Genomic DNA, 20534 nt, shown 5'->3' on the forward strand with positions numbered 1-20534 from the left:
AGTTGGGAATTGCGGCCTCTTTGCTGGAGGGGGATGACGTGACGGTCACGGTCGAGACGAGGCGTACGTGAATGAGCGATGGCCAGCAGGGACGGCCGCCGTGCGTTTAGGTCACCGTGGGGCGGGTGCTGCACTCCAGGGATGCGTGGTGGGGGGTGGGGGCCCTTCTGGGTTCTCATGAGGCCAATGGGCCAAGAAAAAATCTCCCTCCCCTTCCCCCATCACACATCTCCCACTTCTGAGGACCAAACAGAATCATGAAAAATAGAGCTACAAGTGTTGCCCGCAACAGACATTACCATCAACTCCACCCCGTTGTCAACGGTAACGGACGTTACGCAAGACCGCATCCGTCTCGCGAGTGATAGTTCTCACGTGTTTACAGGTCTGCAAGTAACAAAATGCCTACAACTGAAATACCACTGATTTGTGGTTTTTACGAAGGTTACTGCTTGTATACCTGTGAATGGGTCTGATTTTTACAATGAAAATCTAGTCAAACAGACAAAATGGAGACCGCCCACTTATTCATTCATGCACCTTCCAATGCTGAACTCAAAGCTGACAGGAGAGCATGTTGTCATGGGAACTGAAAGTGATTGACCATGGACTGCGAACACAAAAATACTAAAGTGGAGCACAGCACTCTCATGGGCAAATCATTTCTGAAACAAAATGATAAAAATAAGGAAAATATGGATTTTGAATCTTAATGGTTACCAAAAATTACCACTTACAGAGGACTGCCTGCATTACATTTATAATGTTTGGAAATAAAGCAAAGCAAAAATATATATATTTTTTTAATCTCCCTTTTAGTCAATGTTCCACTGCAAGTAATCCATGATTTTGAACTCCCTATGTGATACATTAGGTAATCAACTGATTGGTGAGAATATTCTTTTGCATGTATCTGACACTGTAGAGACAATTCTAGAAGGCTTGGAAGCATGGCTGTGTGTCACAGTATTCTGGTCAGTTTGGTGGATGCTGGGACAGGGTTATAAGCAAGCAAGTACTGTATGTAATGAGCTATGAGGACAGGGGGGCGTGTAGGCACCTATTGGGACAGGGGTGTGTGTAGGCTCCTATTGGGAGAGGGGTGTGTGTAGGCTCCTATTGGGAGAGGGGTATGTGTAGGCTCCTATTGGGAGAGGGGTGTATGTTGGCTCCTATTGGGAGAGGGGTGTATGTAGGCTCCTATTGGGAGAGGGGTGTATGTAGGCTCCTATTGGGACAGGGGTGTGTGTAGGCTCCTATTGGGAGAGGGGTGTATGTAGGCTCCTATTGGGAGAGGGGTGTGTGTAGGCTCCTATTGGGAGAGGGGTGTGTGTAGGCTCCTATTGGGAGAGGGGTGTGTGTAGGCTCCTATTGGGACAGGGGTGTGTGTAGGCTCCTATTGGGAGAGGGGTGTGTGTAGGCTCCTATTGGGACAGGGGTGTGTGTAGGCTCCTATTGGGAGAGGGGTGTATGTGGGCTCCTATTGGGACAGGGGTGCATGCAGTGTCCAATGTCAGGGGTGTCAGAATCCATTCCTGGAGGGTCTTTTTGGCACCAGTGACTCGTTGACAGGCTGCAGAGTCCGCACACCTTGTTCATAGGGCCGGAACCGGCCTCTGAAAACAAACTGTGAAATCCAGCAGACGCCTGGCCCCCCAGAACTGCAGTTTGACACCCCTGCATCAGGGCATTTACAGCTTGCAGGGTGGCAAGCCTGTCAGGGAGGGGGGCAGAAAGAGCAGCAGACATACCCCCCTGGTGTGGTGCAGGGTCCCCATCTCACCCCACTTATCTCCTCTCTACTAACTAAAGCACACCCTAAGTTCACATACACATGCACATGCACATGCACACACACGTTAACCTAAACAAAGGACTTCTTTGGATGTCCAAGATGTGTTAGACCAGCAGGCGTCTGAAAAGGGTCAGTGTGGGAGCAGTTGCTCGATTCAGCTGTAGGGTAATGCCACTCATATTTATTTTATTTACTGACATGTCCTGTCAAAAAAACGCATCAGTGGTGCCACACCCAACAGATGGGATTGTGGCAGATAAGAGTCTGATTGGTCTGACCGCCACGGCCCCTGCCGAATCGTAACTCCCCCCCCCCCCCCCGTGTCCTTACCCATGGCCACGCCGAGGAGCTTCTGAACCCTGGAGTTCACTCCCACGATCCGGTACAGACCCTGCTCGTCGATACCTGCAGAGGAAGGGAAGACTCCTGCTCACGGGCGGAAAGCGTGCGTCCGCCATCGCTAACACGGGAAACGAGGGGCGGACAGGCTTCACCGCCATTACACAACAAAAACATCTCTTACTGTCAGATGGCCGGATCCAGGGGGGTATACTATCACGCAGGATTACTGAGTTAGCAAGATAGGTACCTGCAACAGCTGTTTTTTCCCCATGTTTTCTTGGTGAACTTACTCAGTAATCCTACTTCCAGAAATACCAACCAGGTCACAGAATGCCTACTTTTTGTTTATATAATATACTCTTCATTTCTGAAGTTAGATATATACTGAAGAGCTTTAGGTTGAGTGGCTTGCTCAAGGGTATCAGACCTCAGCCAAAAACCTTCGCTCTGAACCTGCACATACTGTAAGGAAACTCGTACTCCAAGCAAAGGAAAAATATGAAAGCCAAGAAAATAAAAATCCAAGAGCAAAAAAAGAGAAGTGCAGAAATTTCCGTTATGAAACCATCTGTAGTGCTATCATAGCACTCTTTTTTCCCACTCACACAATGACATAATCGCATTTTATTTTCAGGGCTTTTGTATTTTTTCTTAGCTTGGAGTGCAAGTATGCTTCTTGTTTTTATGGACAATGACGTCCATATCCCTATAAGGGATAGGGAACACATTAGGTAATTTTGTTCCCTATCCCTTATAGGTTAGTGTTCCCTATCCCTTATAAGTCATTGTGTTCCTTATCCCTCATACGTCATTGTGTTCCTTATCCCTTATAGGTTATCATGTTCCCTATCCCTTATAGGTCATTGTGTTCCTTATCCCTTATAGGTCATTGTGTTCCTTATCCCTTATAGGTCATTGTGTTCCTTATCCCTTATAGGCCATTGTGTTCCTTATCCCTTATAGGTCATTGTGTTCCTTATCCCTTATAGGCCATTGTGTTCCTTATCCCTTATAGGTCATTGTGTTCCTTATCCCTTATAGGTCATTGTGTTCCTTATCCCTTATAGGTCATTGTGTTCCCTATCCCTTATAGGTCATCGTGTTCCTTATCGCTTATAGGTCATTGTGTTCCTTATCCCCTATAGGTCATTGTGTTCCTTATCCCCTATAGGTCATTGTGTTCCTTATCCCTTATAGGTCTTTGTGTTCCTTATCCCTTATAGGTCTTTGTGTTCCTTATCCCTTATAGGTCTTTGTGTTCCTTATCCCTTATAGGTCATTGTGTTCCTTATCCCTTATAGCCAGCCCCCTGTACCTCTGGTCTCCACGGCATGGATGAACTTCTTGATGACGTTGAAGCCGACCACATCCAGCTGAGCCACTGAAACATAGCCAGGGCACTGGTGAATATGTGTGGGAAATGGCTATCTGCACACTGTGCCTCAAGAAAGAACCACAAAAGCCGGAATGAATTTTGAAATTTTCCTACAAAAGCATAACACAGGACTCACAGCATGAAAATAAAGAAAGGAGGAAAAGAAAAGATAAGAAATTAGCCTTTTTTAAGGCACAATGTGTGGATAGCCTTTTCCAACAGCTATTCATGTTAGCTTCACGCACCGGTGGAAGCTCCAGATTATCCATGTAAACACAAAACAAAAAAACAAAAAACAACTGCCTCTACCGTTCATCAATGAGCGCGAATGTACTGCAGCACTTCAGCACATGAAAATAACTCTGCCAGTTTTCAAAATCAAAATAACTGTCCTCACAAGTACAAAAATAAACCAACTCACACACATGAAAATAACTACAGCAGAAATAACTTCAGCACAAAAACAAGCCATCGCTGTCCAAGACGAAAATAACACATTACCGCACACACATATTAAATCAAAACGTCACTCCTTTTCACGGTAAGATGCCACAGCGAATCGCGTCCATCACATACAGTTATTTCACTGCAGCGGGTCAAAGTGAAAGCAGGTCTGATTTACAGTTTTGCAAAAACCTATAATAATAGGATAGCTGGCTCATGCAATTCTTGACGGACTCTGTACAAAGAAACGCTGTGCACAAGGTCATATCTCTGTTCATAGTACTTGTTTCCACCTTATTAATCTATGAATGCAGAAAAACAACTGTTTTTCTTTAAGAATGATTACTTACTTCCTTCACTTTGGCTGTCTCTGTTTGAATTATAGACCTGGAAAATGCAAGGAAAATAAATTCATGAAGACACTACCTGACCAGCTACTAATCTACCTCAGAACATAACATCTGTACCTTAGAAAACTAACATCAGAACATCAGTAAACTAACATCTGTACCACAGATCTGTACAAGAAGAGACTTTTGAATAAAGCACAGGGATTTACTAAAGTCACTCTAAAATAGAGGCAACATTAAGCACTGTCCCTGTGCATTTTCCAAAAAATAATCACATGAATATTCAAATCCTTTTTTGAAAGGAGATTTTGAAAAACAGAAGGCATTCAGGTCACCAAACACAGCAATTCTAAAACTAAAAATCTGCACAGTACTCCATAAAAACATATGCAAAATAAATTTTAAAAAACAACCAATTTGTTTGCATAATTGCACTGACGTTTGGTCTTAAGTGTGAGGAATTCCATTTATGTTTTTCTTGCTTGTTTTATGTCAGCAACATGACAACAAAGAACATTGTGTAAGAAGTAAAGAGGGAAAAAGAACTGCTTAAATTCCTCATTCATAAAAAGTCCATGATGGCTTTATTAAATATGGGATTAATTCTTCCAAAAACAGACAGCCATGGCCCAGTGTTTGTGGAACTGTGAGGAAATAAACAGAAACAAAACAAAACCCGGACGGAACATTCTGGAAGGATGAGCAGAAAGAGTGAGTCACAGAAGGGGGCGGGGCCCAGGGAATCTCCGCGGAAACGTACCGGCTCTCTGCCGTCCATGGCCTCCATCCACAGCCGCCGATCCTCCTCAGAGAGAGCCTGCATGGTGATCACACCAGGTCTGCACGCGCACAGACACACACAGCGTTATACACACACACACACACACACACACACACACACACAGTGTTTTATATATATATACAGACACACACACACACACAGACAGACACACACAGCGTTATATATACACACACACACACACACACAGTGTTTTATATATATACACACACACACACACACACACACACAGACACACACAGCATTATATATACACACACAGTGTTTTATACACACACACACACACACACAGTGTTATACACACACACACACACAGCGTTATACACACACACACACACACACAGTGTTATACACACATACACACAGTGTTATACACACACACACACACACACACAGTGTTATACACACATACACACACAGTGTTATACACACACACACACAGTGTTATACACACATACACACACACACAGTGTTAAACACACACACAGCGTTAAACACACACACACAGTGTTATACACACATACACACACAGTGTTATACACACACACACAAACACAGTGTTATACACACACACACAGTGTTAAACACACACACACAGCATTAAACACACACACACACACACAGCGATAAACACACAGTGTTATACACACACACACACACAGTTATACACACACACACACACACACACACACACACACAGTGTTATACACACACACACAGCGTTAAACACACACACACAGTGTTATACACACACAAACACACAGTGTTACACACATACACACACACACACACACACACACACACACAGTGTTATACACACACAGCGTTAAACACACACACAGTGTTATACACACACACACACAGTTATACATACACACACACAGTGTTATACACACACACACACACAGCGTTAAACACACACACACAGTGTTATAAACACACACACACACACACACACACACAGCGTTACATTTTACATTTTAGTCATTTGGCAGATGCTTTTAATCCAAAGCGATTTACAAGTGCATAGGTTCTTCCACAAGTTAGCGCATCACATCCATAACGAGTAAAGTGCTGTGCTTTTTTTTTTTTTTTTTTTTTAGATATTTTTTAGGCCTTTTTCAGCTTTATTGGACAGTATATAGTACAGAGAGACAGGAAGAATGGGAGCGAGAGAGAGAGGGGAAGACATGCGACAAATGTCGCACGGTCGGATTCGAACCGCCAACGTCGCGGCTCGCAATGAGCATGCGGTCAGTGCTCTACAGGCTGCGCCACCGAGACACCCATGAAGTGCTGTTCTAAACAAAAATACAGTCATCATGAGTGCCATTTAGTCTGCGTCGAAATAGGGGGAGGGATTCTGCTGTCCTGTTCCACCACTGTGGAACCAGAATGGAAAACAGGCGTGAACGTGCAGCTCGACCGCCAGGTGCTCGTAGAGAGAGAACCATAAGGCGACCAGAGCTGGCAGACCGGAGTGGTCTAGCTGGGGAGTAGGGAGTGATTAAGGATTGGATGTAAGGTGGGGCAGTCCCCTTAGCAGCCTGAAATGCCAACACTAGGGCCTTGAAACGGATGCGTGCGGCAATAGGAAGCCAGTGGAGGCCAATGAGCAGTGGAGCGACATGAGCCCACCTGGGCTGATCAGGCCGGCTGCAGCGTTATATACACACACACACACACACACACACACAGTGTGACACAGACACACACACACACACACACACATACACAGTGTTATACACACACACACACACACACAGAGTGTGACACAGACACACACACGCACACAGACACACACACCGTGTTATACACACACAGCGTTATATACGCAGTGTTATACACACACAGCGTTATATACGCAGTGTTATACACACACAGCGTTATATACGCAGTGTTATACACACACAGCGTTATATACGCAGTGTTATACACACACAGCGTTATATACGCAGTGTTATACACACACAGCGTTATATACGCACAGTGTTATACACACACAGCGTTATATATGCACAGTGTTATACACACACACACACACGCACGCACACTCCCCCCCCCCCCCGTGTGGTGTACCGAAGTCAGGAAACACTAAGACGATAAATAATGGAGCAGGGCTGAGTGACTGTGTGGGATGCAGTGGACCAGCTCAACAGCAGTGTGCTGCATCCTCCAGCACGCTCAGAGCCTTCAGATACTAAAGCACAGTGCACTCCCAGTACATTTCTACACCAATCCATCAGAAACCCCCCTGGCCCAACGGAACTGGTTCTGACTGAGTACAGAGGTACAGAGCGATGGCCAGTCTTTCCACATGTCCACTTTGCATAAATAGGCATTAGCCTAATACCTCCCGACATTTAAATTTACATAAAATTTAATTGGGCTATAATGCAGTCTGTTGCTCATGATACTTGCTTTAATTTGGTGAATATGCAAAAAGGCCATTTGGAACCATTTATATTTTTGTCTGCATAATAAAACTGTCTGCAAATGTTTCATAAGCTATAATTATGCGTGTGAAAGGGGAGACGTGTGTTTTGAGTGATTTAATTGAATGGGGCAGTAGGCTATTCATTTGTTTATGGTTATTTGAAAGAAGCTATGTAAAACTGAGACGTGGACCCAACCTTTATTTATTTTTTGTATTTAAAACCATAAAGTTTATTTGAAACTAAATTTGCAATTTGCCCATTGGTCCGCAATGTGCATTAGTGAATTATCACTAATTTAATGGTAATTCATATGCAAAGGATTGCTATTAAGTTTCTGACCTACATTTGAATTTTATTACTCTGGGAATTTATTTGAATCTATGTCATCTACAAAATAAGATATTCAATTTTGGCCACACGTATTACTGGTATGCTACACACAAGAAATAATAAGCACATGCACAATGGCTTTTGCTTAAAATATAGGCTATAAACATAAACATACTTATTTGAACGAATCTATTTTCTGCAACCAATAAGCTCAATCATGTTACTCATATCTGATGATCAATCTCAGTGTTATTGCAGTCTGTGTGTATTCGGGTTGGATAGGGACTTGGACTTGGGACGAGTTTAGATTTGTATTTCAAGCCCGAATAGAAACACGTAATATGTACATAAGGACAGGATCCTTTCCACCAGGCCACTGAGCCAGGCCAGCCCCGAGAGCATCACCTGGTGGTGACAGGGCAGAACTGCATCTCAGACTCACCGGTCCACTGCCTCCACGTCGAAACAGAAGCGCTTCTCAATGGAATCCGTCTTCCTCCGGGTGCAAGACTTCAGTACGAAGGATTCTTCTTCCCCCTGGTAAAATATCAACTTTTCAGGTAAAGTAATAAAGCAACTTTATTATTATTAGACTTTATACTATATTTTAAATTAAAAACCCAGTAAAGGCTGTGTGCATAGGTATATGTGCGTATCATGCACGTGTGCATGTGTAAGCATGCCTGCGTGTGTGTTTGTGTGTGTTTGTGTGTGTATGCATGCCTGTGTGTGTGTGTGTGTGTGTGTGTGTATGCATGCCTGTGTGTGTGTGTGTGTGCATGTGTGTGCGTGTGTGTGTGTGTGTGCGTGCGTGTGTATGTGTGTGTGCGTGCGTGCGTGTGTGTGTGTGTATGTATGCATGCCTGTTGTTTTTGGTACAATCAAAGCCGCCGCAAGATGTGGGTACAGTGATGACATCACAGCGGGCCACTCCCAGCACTGCGGAGACAGGAGGGCTGCGCAATCGCCAACAGCAACACCAACAGCATCGCCAACGGCAACGCCAACAGCATCGCCAACAGCATCGCCAACGGCAACGCCAACTGCATTGCCAACAACATGGCCAATGCGGCATCGCCAACGCGGCATCGGCAACAACATCGGCAACAACATGGCCAACGCGGCATCGCCAACAGCAATGCCAACGCCAACAGCATCGCCAACGCCAACAACATCACCAAGGACAACGCCAACAGCAATACCATTGCCAACAGCATCACCAACAGCATCACCAACGGCAACAGCATCACCGACAGCATCACCAAGGACAACGCCAACAGCATCGCCAACCCCAGAACGCAGACGCAGGGGCCCTGAAAAGACCCTTAAACCCCCTCCTCAAAAAACTCTCAAACCTCAATGGGGAATAGTCATTTTATCTAACCTGGTGCCCACACAGAAAGGAGGGGGGGGGGAGAGAGAAAGAAGAGAGAGAGAAAAACAGAGATTTCCACCCATTTCCTCTCCACTTAATAACCACACTTTAAACCACGCGAGTCTCGGCATGCACAGCGCAGGAGGCTCAGCTGACAGTTGAGATTGATTTTAATCTGGGCGCGTCCTCAGGTTCCCAACCAAAGAACAGAGGCACAGACATTTCGCTGAGCGTTCTAGAAGTTTCCGTGTCACCACCTAACGTCTTGATTTCACCACCTCAAACAGCTTCAGACAGAGAATCCAGTTAGGCAAGACTTCACAAGAACTTCGCAAAAATGACATGAATGCTACAGCTTTGAATGCGCTCGTCTGTTTGAAGTCTGAAGTGAAATAGGGCCCTTGATATCGCTGCTCTGGGAGAGGAATTGCTAAGTAATACACGTGGAAAACAGTGAGACTATTGGGAAATACACGCAGAACATTCAAATGAAAACAAAAGTCTAGTTGTGATCAGAGGTGTGCTTTTGGTCACCTCTTTAACCCTTTCAAGAGTTGTTTTATTGGAATAAAACATTTTTTATCATCTAGAACTCCATTGCTTAGAGTTACTAGTAGTGATTTTGACATCAGCATTAGAACATAATAGAAATCATAAAGTTATTCATGCATAAATGAGCATATAGTATTTGTTGATGTTTTAAACCAAGTAGACTGTCATCATCATTTGTTTTCTATTGTTTTGATCCTTTTTGTTTCTACTTGTATCAAAATATATTTATCCTTACCTTTTTATTGCATTATTATAGCATTTTATGCACATAAAGCCATAAGGTTTGTGAGCTGAATCCAGGAGAGATGAAGGTATCATGAAGATAAAGCAGCTCATTATTATGATAGGTTAGCCCAGGCAGGCTTAATGGTCTGTGCTTATTGCTGCGATTCCTCGCTGATGTTCTCCGCTCATTAACCCAAACTCAGAGACTGTACCAACAGCGCCCCCTGTCTCCGCCGCTTCCAACAGCAGGCCGCACAGGATTATGGGTACAGAACAGTGCTCAGAGGAGTGAGAGATGGTACCGATATCACCCCCGTTATAAAGAGGTACCGACATGAGGCCGCACAGGATTATGGGTACAGAACAGTGCTCAGAGGAGTGAGAGATGGTACCGATATCACCCCCTTTATAAAGAGGTACCGACATGAGGCCGCACAGGATTATGGGTACAGAACAGTGCTCAGAGGAGTGAGAGATGGTACCGATATCACCCCCTTTATAAAGAGGTACCGACATGAGGCCGCACAGGATTATGGGTACAGAACAGTGCTCAGAGGAGTGAGAGATGGTACCGATATCACCCCCGTTATAAAGAGGTACCGACATGAGGCCGCACAGGATTATGGGTACAGAACAGTGCTCAGAGGAGTGAGAGATGGTACCGATATCACCCCCTATCTCAAGAGTTACCGTCATGAGGCCGCACAGGATCATGGGTACAGGATGGTCAGATGGGACACTCACCACTTTGCCTCCAGACTTCTGGTCGAACAGCACCATGGTGATCCGCTTGGGCTCACGGTGGTACGTGCAGTAGTACTTCACCCAGGAAGACACAAAGGATCCTGAGAGAGAGAGAGTAAGAGAGAGGGAGAGAGAGAGTCAGAGAGGGGGAGAGAGAGAGAGAGAGAGAGAGAGAGTCAGAGAGGGGGAGAGAGAGAGAGAGAGAGTGAGAGAGAGGGAGAGAGAGTCAGAGAGAGAGAGAGAGAGAGGGAGAGGGAGAGAGGGAGAGAGAGGGGGAGGGGGGAGAGGGAGAGGGAGGGTGAGAGGGAGGGTGATGGAGAGAGAGGGGGAAAGAGGGGGAGAGAGAGGGGGAAAGAGGGAGGGAGAGATGGAGAGAGGGAGGGAGAGAGAGGGGTGAGGGACGGCGATCAATTGAAGTTGCCATGGCTGCGGTGTGAAATCCTTTCTAGCACGTTCTCTCCCCTACCCCGTCTCTCCAAAACCACACTCCTCTCTGCTCACCAAGAGAAGCACAAAAATCACACTACTTCTTTCATTCGTCACTGATGGCACCACTCTGTGTACTGCCGACAGGCAGTCTGGTTCGATTAGGATTCTTTTGGAAACGATTCCTGCATCATGAAATCTCTAATTTCACCACGATTTGATTAGATTATTTTGATATATGATTTAATCCATTTCATTACAAACTATTTTAAAAAATACAAATGTGAATTCAGTAGACAATTAAAACAATCCACAAAAGTTCTCAGCACATTTCTTCTCAAGAACTGCCATATCTAAGTTTTTTATTGTAATTGTTATATAATTGAACTACAAAATCGAAACAGTTGAATTGCCATCTAAAGATTGATGCATCCTGATGCGTGAATACATGTTTACACCCCTAGTACTGAGTGTGTGTACAGCCCCAGTACTGACATTGTGTGTGTACAGCCCTAGTACTGAGTGTGTGTGTGTGTGTGTGTGTGTGTGTACAGCCCTAGTACTGAGTGTGTGTGTGTGTGTGTGTGTGTGTGTACAGCCCTAGTACTGAGTGTGTGTGTGTGTGTGTGTGTGTGTACAGCCCTAGTACTGAGTGTGTGTGTGTGTGTGTGTGTGTGTGTACAGCCCTAGTACTGACAGTGTGTGTGTACAGCCCTAGTACTGAGTGTGTGTGTGTGTGTGTGTGTGTGTGTGTACAGCCCTAGTACTGACAGTGTGTGTGTACAGCCCTAGTACTGACAGTGTGTGTGTACAGCCCTAGTACTGACAGTGTGTGTGTACAGCCCTAGTACAGAGTGTGTGTGTGTGTGTGTGTGTGTGTGTGTGTACAGCCCTGGCCCCACACGTGTAGGAAGACACCAGAGCCATGTTAACTCTGAGTAGACTGAGCGTGCCCTGGCAGACTGGCCCAGCGGTAAGCCTCTGCACGGTAAATAAGCACAGTGGTGCAGTGGGTAGCACCGCTGCCTCACAACAAGAAGGTCCTGGGTTTGAGCCCCGCCCGGGCCTTTCTGTGTGGAGTTTGCAGATTCGCCCCGTGTCTGTGTGGGCTTCCTCCCACAGTCCAAAGAAATGAGCTCATTAGCTAACTCCTAACATTTACACTGATGTGGAAACGGAAAATTATGACGAGGTGAAATAATAAATAAGCAGGTAAGAGCGGTGGGCGTGGCTCTAACAGTATGTGTTATAGGAGGGCTGAGACTCAGCTGCTGGTTGCCATGGAAACCACACTGCCGCAGAACGCCTCCAGAGATACTCTGATTGGAGGTCAGGTGCCAGCATTCAGGCCGCAGCGCTGGCAGAAATGAATGGCAGCAACAGCGAGCAAACGTTCTGCTCGTTGTGAATGGTCGTGCTATGGATCATGGGTAATTCCGCTACAAAAGGAGCGCTCAGCCTTTTACTGGCTGAAAAGAATGAATGGATGTCAGAAACGGGGATAAATTATACATTGGGTGATGATTAATATTTATCCAGCAGTTTTGACATGATGTTCCACTTCTGCCACTGAAACATTTTACCACAGAATACCAGAACTTACAAAATTACATTTTCTGTGAGGAAGGACCTGGATGGGAGGGGTGGGTTTTGGAGAGGGGTGTGGGGCTTATGTTTCTCCTGTATGAACAGGTACCCCTCCATGGGGTGGGGTAGAGAGGGGGTGTAGGTTTGGGAGGGTGTGGGGCTCACGTTTCTCCTGTATGAACAGGTACCCCTCCATGGTGTGGGGTAGAGAGGGGGTGTAGGTTTTGGAGGGTGTGGGGCTTACGTTCCTCCTGTATGAACAGGTACCCCTCCATGGGGTGGGGTAGAGAGGGGGTGTAGGTTTGGGAGGGTGTGGGGCTTACGTTTCTCCTGTATGAACAGGTACCCCGCCATGGTGTGGGGAAGAGAGGGGGTGTAGGTTTGGGAGGGTGTGGGGCTTACGTTTCTCCTGTATGAACAGGTACCCCTCCATGGTGTGGGGGTTGACGCTCTTGTGTTCGTGAGGGTTCTCCTTCATCTTCTCCATCAGAGACTTCACCTCAGACCGCGTGCTCTCGAAGCGGTCCCGCGTCTGGGGCAGAGCAAGAGACCGAACAAACGTCAGCGTCAAAGCCGCCATTTTGAATGTCCACGCTGGGGCATGCACTAAGCAGACCTGGGTCAGTGTTTTGGATTCAAATACTTTTCTGCATACTTTTTTACTGGGTATGGATCCTATGAAAAACTCCTTCTGGTCCCCTTGGTTGGCTCAATTGTGCCAGGCAAGATCAAATGAGCACAGAAAAGTATCTGAAGCCAACACTACAAGAGCCATTCAATAAAATAAAATAAATTATACTTTTGAAAAAGATTTCACTGCACCATGTTTTTCACATCAAAAGACACTTGGTAATATGTCAAAAATATATTTTAACTATAGATTTTAACTGTAGAAACACTGGGGGGTTTCAAGACCAGGCTTAATATATGGGGCGACATGGCTCAGGCAGTAAGAGCAGTCGTCTGGCAGTCGGAGGGTTGCTGGTTCGATCCCCTGCCTGGGCTGTGTCGAAGTGTCCCTGAGCAAGACACCTAACCCCCAAATGCTCCTGACGAGCTGGTCGCTGCCTTGCATGGCAGCCAATCGCCGTCGGTGTGTGAGTGTGTGTGTGAATGGGTTTATGGAGAAGCATCAATTGTACTACGCTTTGGATAAAGGCGCTATATAAATGCCTGCCATTTACCATTTACCAATATGGAGCTACATACTATCTAGATTTTAGGCAAACTAAGCAGTAGGTACACTTAGGGGTAGGAAAAGGCGAGCATTGCTGGGATGAATGGACTGTTCTCTCCATTTTCTTATGTTATTCTTAGGTTTTTTTGCTTTTTGTCTCGAGAGCTTCCAGGCTGACATCAGCATATGAAGTGATTCAGATCAGAAGTGAAAGCTTTCAGAAAAACAGCCAGGCTAGAGGAGCTCAGAGTTAAAATTTAATGTTACGTGATTAAATTTTGATTTTTATTCCCCTTTTTAGATTTCCCATCCATGCTCCCTCAGGCCCTCACGTTCTGGATGCTGATGGTGAGGTCCGTCTTGAAGTGGTTGAAGTCCTTGGCCAGCTCGTACCCGTGGTGGTAGTACGTGAACAGCCCCTGGAGGAATGCCAGCAGCTGCAGCACAGAGTCAAGGAGAGAGAAAATCAGATCAGGGAGAGAGAGAGTCAAGGAGAGAGTCAAGGAGAAAGAGAGAATCAGAGAGAGAGTCAAGGACAGAGAGAGTCAAGGAGAGAAAGGCTGTGCTCTGTGACTTTGTATATACCTTACTTTGGACTTTACGTCCAAAATCATGACAAATGAGTGACCGGAAAGCCAATGGGTACATATTACTATGATAATAAGAATAATAAATGATCATTATAATTACAGCTCACTGGCTAGTAAGGTCCATTCACACTGAGATGTATTTGTGTTTTTTTCTGTAAGACGCAGATAACCAGCCAGCAGAGAGCAGTATAGACTAAAAAAAGGAAAGGAGAGGGGAGGGGAGGGGAGGGGAGGAGAGGAGTTCTCTACCGGCTCGACAAACTCAAACATCTTCCGCTCCTGGACCTCCTGCACCTTGAAGACGTACTCCAACGAGACCTCGTAGAAGTGCTGGCGCACGTGGTCCACCTGGCTGTCCGCCTGCGGGAAGAACACCGGACAGCGGGTCAGCGCCGACCGCACCGACATCCTCAAACCCACACTGGACTATACGCTGGCGAGTAGGTAGTTAAACCCAGGTAGGAGGACAGCCTAAACCAGCGTGACCAGCTTCAGCTGGGTCTAAATGTAGCGGGAAGGCCTGGAGGATGTGTGGTCACCTCGTGAAGGTGCGCCTCTTTCTTCTTAGACGACAGGCTCAAGTGCTTCTCCAGGACCCCGCAGTACTTCTCAGTCTCCTTATCGTACTTCTTTTTGGCCTCCTGTGACAAACGGCACGTTACCAAAGAAGAAGAACAGCCAGATGCAAACAGGCCTAATCTGAAGCGCCCTCGACACGTCAGTTAAGGAAGTGATTTGGGACGGATATCATTCTCCTTCCTGCTAAAAAAGTCAGTGGGGAGTCAGTTCTGGTTGCACTTTATGCCTTGATATTTCTCCGTACTGTGTACACACACACACACACACACACACACACACACACACACACACACACACACACACACACACGGAGAGAGAGCAGCAGAGGAAGTTGAGGGTGGGTCCCTCCAGCTGTTTCGTATTATCTCACTGATAGGGCACCTGCTGAAGGCGTGATGTCATCGCCCTGTCCCAGAAACAGGCTCCTCGTATCTGTACCGCTCACACTCAGCGCTAACAGCTGCAGGACCCGTCCTGTCCCCTGTTCCTACAACCCAAAGCCGCACCTGGCGACAACGTTTCAAAACCGGCCAGGCAATGAAACCCTTTTAGACTGGCCGGTTTTGAAATCTTTCATCTGAATTGGGCCAGTTGGTACAGCAGTATTCTAGCAATTCTAAGCCAGGTAGAAACCCATTTTCAGGTGAAATTCAGCTAGACAATTTGTTTGAATTTTACAGCACGCCTTTAGGTTTTATCGTTGAAAGGTTTTTGGTTTAGGTTGTTTGTGTCACTCAGTAATGTGTAACAGAAAGCAAAACGTATGAGGACTGTGCAATGTGTGTGATCAATGTTATGAAAACTATATGAAAAACAGAATTTAAGCTTCGATTAATCTGGCAGTTTGCTGCGTAAATATGGAAACGAATGTGTGAAATGTTAAAGTCAGTGAGCTGCATCTTTGAGCATAGCGCTAATCTGATATGCATCAGTAAATGCAAATCTATAAAAATGGAAATTGTGGTCTGTGCATAAAGGTGTGCTACTTTGTGCAAATTGGTATCACCACTTAAAAAAAACTATACACAATACCTTGGTTGGCCAGAAGGTGTCAGTGTTATCAAATTTAACCATTCCCAGAACAGCTTTCCGCAAAACAGAATAACGACCAGGAAAAAAAACAGACATGAATAATGCACATGGAGTTGTCTCCCATAAAATTTGCTACACATCCACCCCTCACAAATGTGTTCTAAGGCAGTGATCCTCACTCCTGGTCCTGGAGAGCCGCAGGGCGTGCTGGTTCTTCGTTTTCACCTTAAAAATCAGCAACCAATTCTTTTGATCAGTTCATTGATCAATTAATGCATTAATTACATAGTTAAGGGCTGAGTAACAACAAAAGCCAGTACACCCTCTGGCTCTCCAGGCCCAGGAGTGAGGACCACTGTTCTTAAGAGAGGGGAGAGGGGGGTCACCTTGGCAGCGCTGATCTGCTCCTTCCGGAACCGCTCCAGTGGGGTGATCAGGACATCGCCGGCGTTTTCGATCTGCAGGCGAAAGAGAGGAGCAAGAGAGAGTGAGAGATGGAGTCAACTGGAGGTCCTCTCTCCCCTGTGGTGCTTACCCCCGACGTGTGTGTGTGTGTGTGTGTGTGTGTGCGTGTGCGTGTGCGTGTAACTTCCTGTGTGTGTGTGACTGTGTGCGTGTGTGTGTGACTTTCTGTGTGTGTGTGACTGTGTGCGTGTGTGTGTGACTTTCTGTGCTTGTGTGACTGCGTGTGTGTGTGTGTGTGTGCCTGTGTGCATGTGCGTGTGTGTGTGCCTGTGTGCATGCGTGTGTGTGCATGTGTGTGACTTTCTGCGCTTGTGTGACTGCGTGTGTGTGTGTGCGTGTGTGCATGCGTGTGTGTGCATGTGTGACTTACTGCGTGTGTGTGTGACTTCCTGCGTGTGTGACTGTGTGTGTATGTGTGTGACTTTCTGCGCTTGTGTGACTGCGTGCGTGTGTGTGTGCGTGTGTGCGTGTGTGCGTGTGCATGCGTGTGTGTGTGTGCATGTGTGACTTACTGCGTGTGTGTGTATGACTTCCTGCGTGTGTGCGTGTGCCTGTGCAGCAGACCTGGGTCAAACACGTAATCGTTCTGGATTCAAATATGTTACTGCGCTCAACCAAGATCCAACACACCGGACGAGTTGAAAAGAATTCGAATCCAAAACAATGACGTATTCGCCCCAGGCCTGCCGTGTGTAGGATCAGCAGAAAGCACTGACCATGCGGGTCCGCTCATCCTCCAGGTTCCGCAACACGCCGGCAAACTCCTGCAGCGACTTGGCTGGGGAGGTGAAAGAAGGAGAAGGTTCAGGACAACGCTCCCCTCCCTGGAGAAATACCATGGCTTAACGATAGCGGGTTCCTGCTCATTTCACAGTTTTACCACATTCCCATCGTCAAGCCATTCCAAACTATGAACCGACACTGTGATTGTGATGAACTGCCGTCAAGATTTTCATTTTGAGTTTACACCTAAAGCAGCCGTTATAAGAACGCCAGCTTGCAGCCTGTCGCTCCCCATTTGAAACACATTACAGACAGTTACTGGAGTGAGGTAAGCCTCATAATAAGAGGCCCGCGCAGAATTAAATGCAGTCTATCACTTTAATGCACCTCAGTAAAACATGACACCAGCAGAGATGCTCAAATAGCATGCGGCAGGTCAAAGGTCAATCGATTCTGGGCTTTTGATGCATCGCTCTCCCTCACCACTAAAATGTGCGGCAGTGTTCTGAGGAAACGTGGCACAATTACGCCCCGAAACCAAAAAGAGTCAACGACCCGTGCCTTCCTTCCAGTCTACTCAAATCAAACCAGGGACCGTAGACATTGCCCTCGAAATTAAATGGATGCAAATAATTTAAACAAATGGTCTTGGTTATTACAATAGATGCACCATTGTTTCAGTAATGTGAAACAGATTACTGTCAGGGGGTTCAGAAACCGCTCCGGCTAAGAGGAAATAAGCTGAGGTTTCAGCAAGTTCTCCCTGTCATTCAAGAAGCGAAGCACTCTGGGTACACTTCAGACGCTTCTACGGACTGTGACTTCAGCGTGTTATCATGTTGTTTCCATGCCGACCGCACGGTTTAGCTTCACCGTCTCAGGCCGTCGTGGTGACAGACGCGGGTGTGTCCACTCCGAACATTACAACATTTTAAACGGAGTGCCTCCTCACGCCCGTCTTACTTAACTTACACAGTTATATAACCGAGTCACATTTGACTTTTCAGCATCGACTCGAATGCCAGGCAAAGGAACCTTGATCTGGCATTTCCAGTCTCAGCCATTTTTAGCATAACTTCCTGATAAGACACTGTTTGCACATGTTAAGTCATCGATTGGCGAGAGTTCGCACACCTTGTTTCCAAGGCCTAAACCGGCTGCCGATTGTAAGGAAATCACAAAAACCAGCAGACTGTGGACCCTTCAGGACTGGAGTTTGAGAGCCCTGCTCTATAGGATTCATGACATAAGAGCTTCAATATGATGAATATGAAGCCAAAACATAGATAAAGCAACAACGGACAATAATCTGAAATTATTTTGCAAAATGTGATAGAAGTATAGTATAGTGAGATCGCAAACGTGATTAGAATGTTCTGAACAGGACTGAACATTCTAATGCTGATGTCACAAGTACTACTAGCAACTGAAGCAATGGAGTTCTAGAACACTGACTTAGAATTCTGAGAGAAGAACGTTCCAAAAATATATATATATATATATTTAAAAAATAACTACTCTTTGAAGGGTTAAGATAAGCTCATGTGAGTTGTGACGATGGTTTGCCTGAAACAATAAAAAGTGAGACCAGGGCTGGGCTGTTATACACACAGACAGAAACAGGTACTTTAAGGGCACTTCCCTGAGGGTGCTGATTAGCCAAGGAGTGTTTAGCAGGCCGGACGGAACTGCTTACCAATGCATATTTCATCATCCGTCTCAGCATCCCCGATGCACTGGAACTTGAATTCGTTCAGGGACTCTGCGAACTTCCTCTTGGCCATGGACAGGTCTGGAGGAGAGAGGCAGGGATTAAAAAAAGGCCCAAGGGGGGTTGTTGTCATCTACAGCTGTGGCGGGAAGGTGTGGCATAAACCTAGCAGCAGGAAGCCACCATGTGTCTATTTCTAGGGGGAATGTTTTTTTTATTCCAACTCAGAACTCCAACTGTATCTTTTTCACATGCTTTAACTGCATTTGTGTTCGGAGCAATCTCGCCAGAAACAACCCACAGCCGTTCTCTAAATTGGGTTCAGAGGTTGCCCTCGTAAAGCGCGTGTGAGAACATCGCCTGTGTTAAATACACAAACGTATCACATTTTGGCGCCGTAGCGCTGTACTGAACATCCACAATCACTCCGTACCCGATATGCGTCATCATCAGGAGGAGGAATTTGCTAAGAGACATCGCAATTTAGCTTTGAATTGGAGACAAAAAAAAAAAACTGCTAAACAGATTTAGCGATTATTAACAGGGACAAGCTGGAAAAGGTCTCCCGGAGGATTAGCGAGTGACAGTGCGATGTCAGACGCGTTGGCGCGCGAGGCACATGTACAGGGAGGTTGTGGGAACCTCTTGACTGCTAGAATCCGTTACACGCCGTACCCGAGACCTTTCCCAGAATGCACGGCGGGCCGCGGTATGTAGTGTCGTAACAGCCCTTCAATCTTCATCACTTCTCACTTTCGCTACGCTCCCCTCTCACCATTTAGCATGGCACTCCGGAGGAAGCAACGCGTCTGTTCCCAAAAATGGCTCGGCCACGGACTGGGCTTGAGTAATGTGAACCGTCGTTCCGTGGGTCAAGGAAATAACGTGAAAAATGGTCAGAAGGATTTATCGAATGGAAAATATTTTTACCCACGTATAATTAAGCAATAACACCGCATATCAAATAATTAGATTAAAGACAACGCAGATGCAGTCAGAATTACTGGCGCCCTTAATGCAAATAAACAACACATTTCTTGGAAATACATTTCGGTTGATTCCACTGAATCATAAATAATGTACAATATTTTCCAACGTGGGGAAAATACAGTAGATTACATCTTCGTAATAGTGCTTGTTTACCACAGCCTATATGCATTTTTATCAAGGGTGCCAAGTAATTCCGGACTACATACCTACATATAATAACCGCAATAACTGCCAATAATAACATCTGTTAAAGCAGGTGGTAGATTTCCACTATGGTGTTTACGGCTACACGTCAGAGCAGCGGTTCTTGTGCGCATTAAGTAGCTCTATGCTGTCAAGTGTTACAGCGTATCTACAAAGGGCAGCGATCACTAAAACAGAGAGGACCCTGTAAAGTGGCCATTGAGCAGTAAAACCCCTTCACAAAACAGTGTGACAAGCACTTGGATATCAGTCCAATGATATAAGCTAGCAGTGTGCATTTG

General features: G+C 45.9%; 1 protein-coding gene across 1 annotated transcript in view; it reads right to left on the bottom strand.

Annotated features, from left to right (window-relative positions):
* LOC133132305 (rho GTPase-activating protein 26-like) overlaps window positions 1-20534 on the bottom strand; it is an 80825-nt gene that overhangs the window by 29842 nt on the left and 30449 nt on the right. The window contains exons 2-14 of the mRNA XM_061247647.1: window positions 19045-19140; window positions 17342-17403; window positions 16547-16618; window positions 15089-15190; window positions 14799-14909; window positions 14292-14396; window positions 13185-13314; window positions 10770-10870; window positions 8316-8410; window positions 5067-5145; window positions 4307-4343; window positions 3453-3518; window positions 2126-2200 (exon numbers count right to left, since the gene is read on the bottom strand). Coding sequence (XP_061103631.1) covers window positions 2126-2200; window positions 3453-3518; window positions 4307-4343; window positions 5067-5145; window positions 8316-8410; window positions 10770-10870; window positions 13185-13314; window positions 14292-14396; window positions 14799-14909; window positions 15089-15190; window positions 16547-16618; window positions 17342-17403; window positions 19045-19140 — 1131 coding nt within the window. The remainder of the gene's footprint in view (window positions 1-2125; window positions 2201-3452; window positions 3519-4306; window positions 4344-5066; window positions 5146-8315; window positions 8411-10769; window positions 10871-13184; window positions 13315-14291; window positions 14397-14798; window positions 14910-15088; window positions 15191-16546; window positions 16619-17341; window positions 17404-19044; window positions 19141-20534) is intronic.

This window comes from Conger conger, chromosome 7 (assembly GCF_963514075.1).
Source record: "Conger conger chromosome 7, fConCon1.1, whole genome shotgun sequence".
NCBI classification, from domain to species: domain Eukaryota; kingdom Metazoa; phylum Chordata; class Actinopteri; order Anguilliformes; family Congridae; genus Conger; species Conger conger.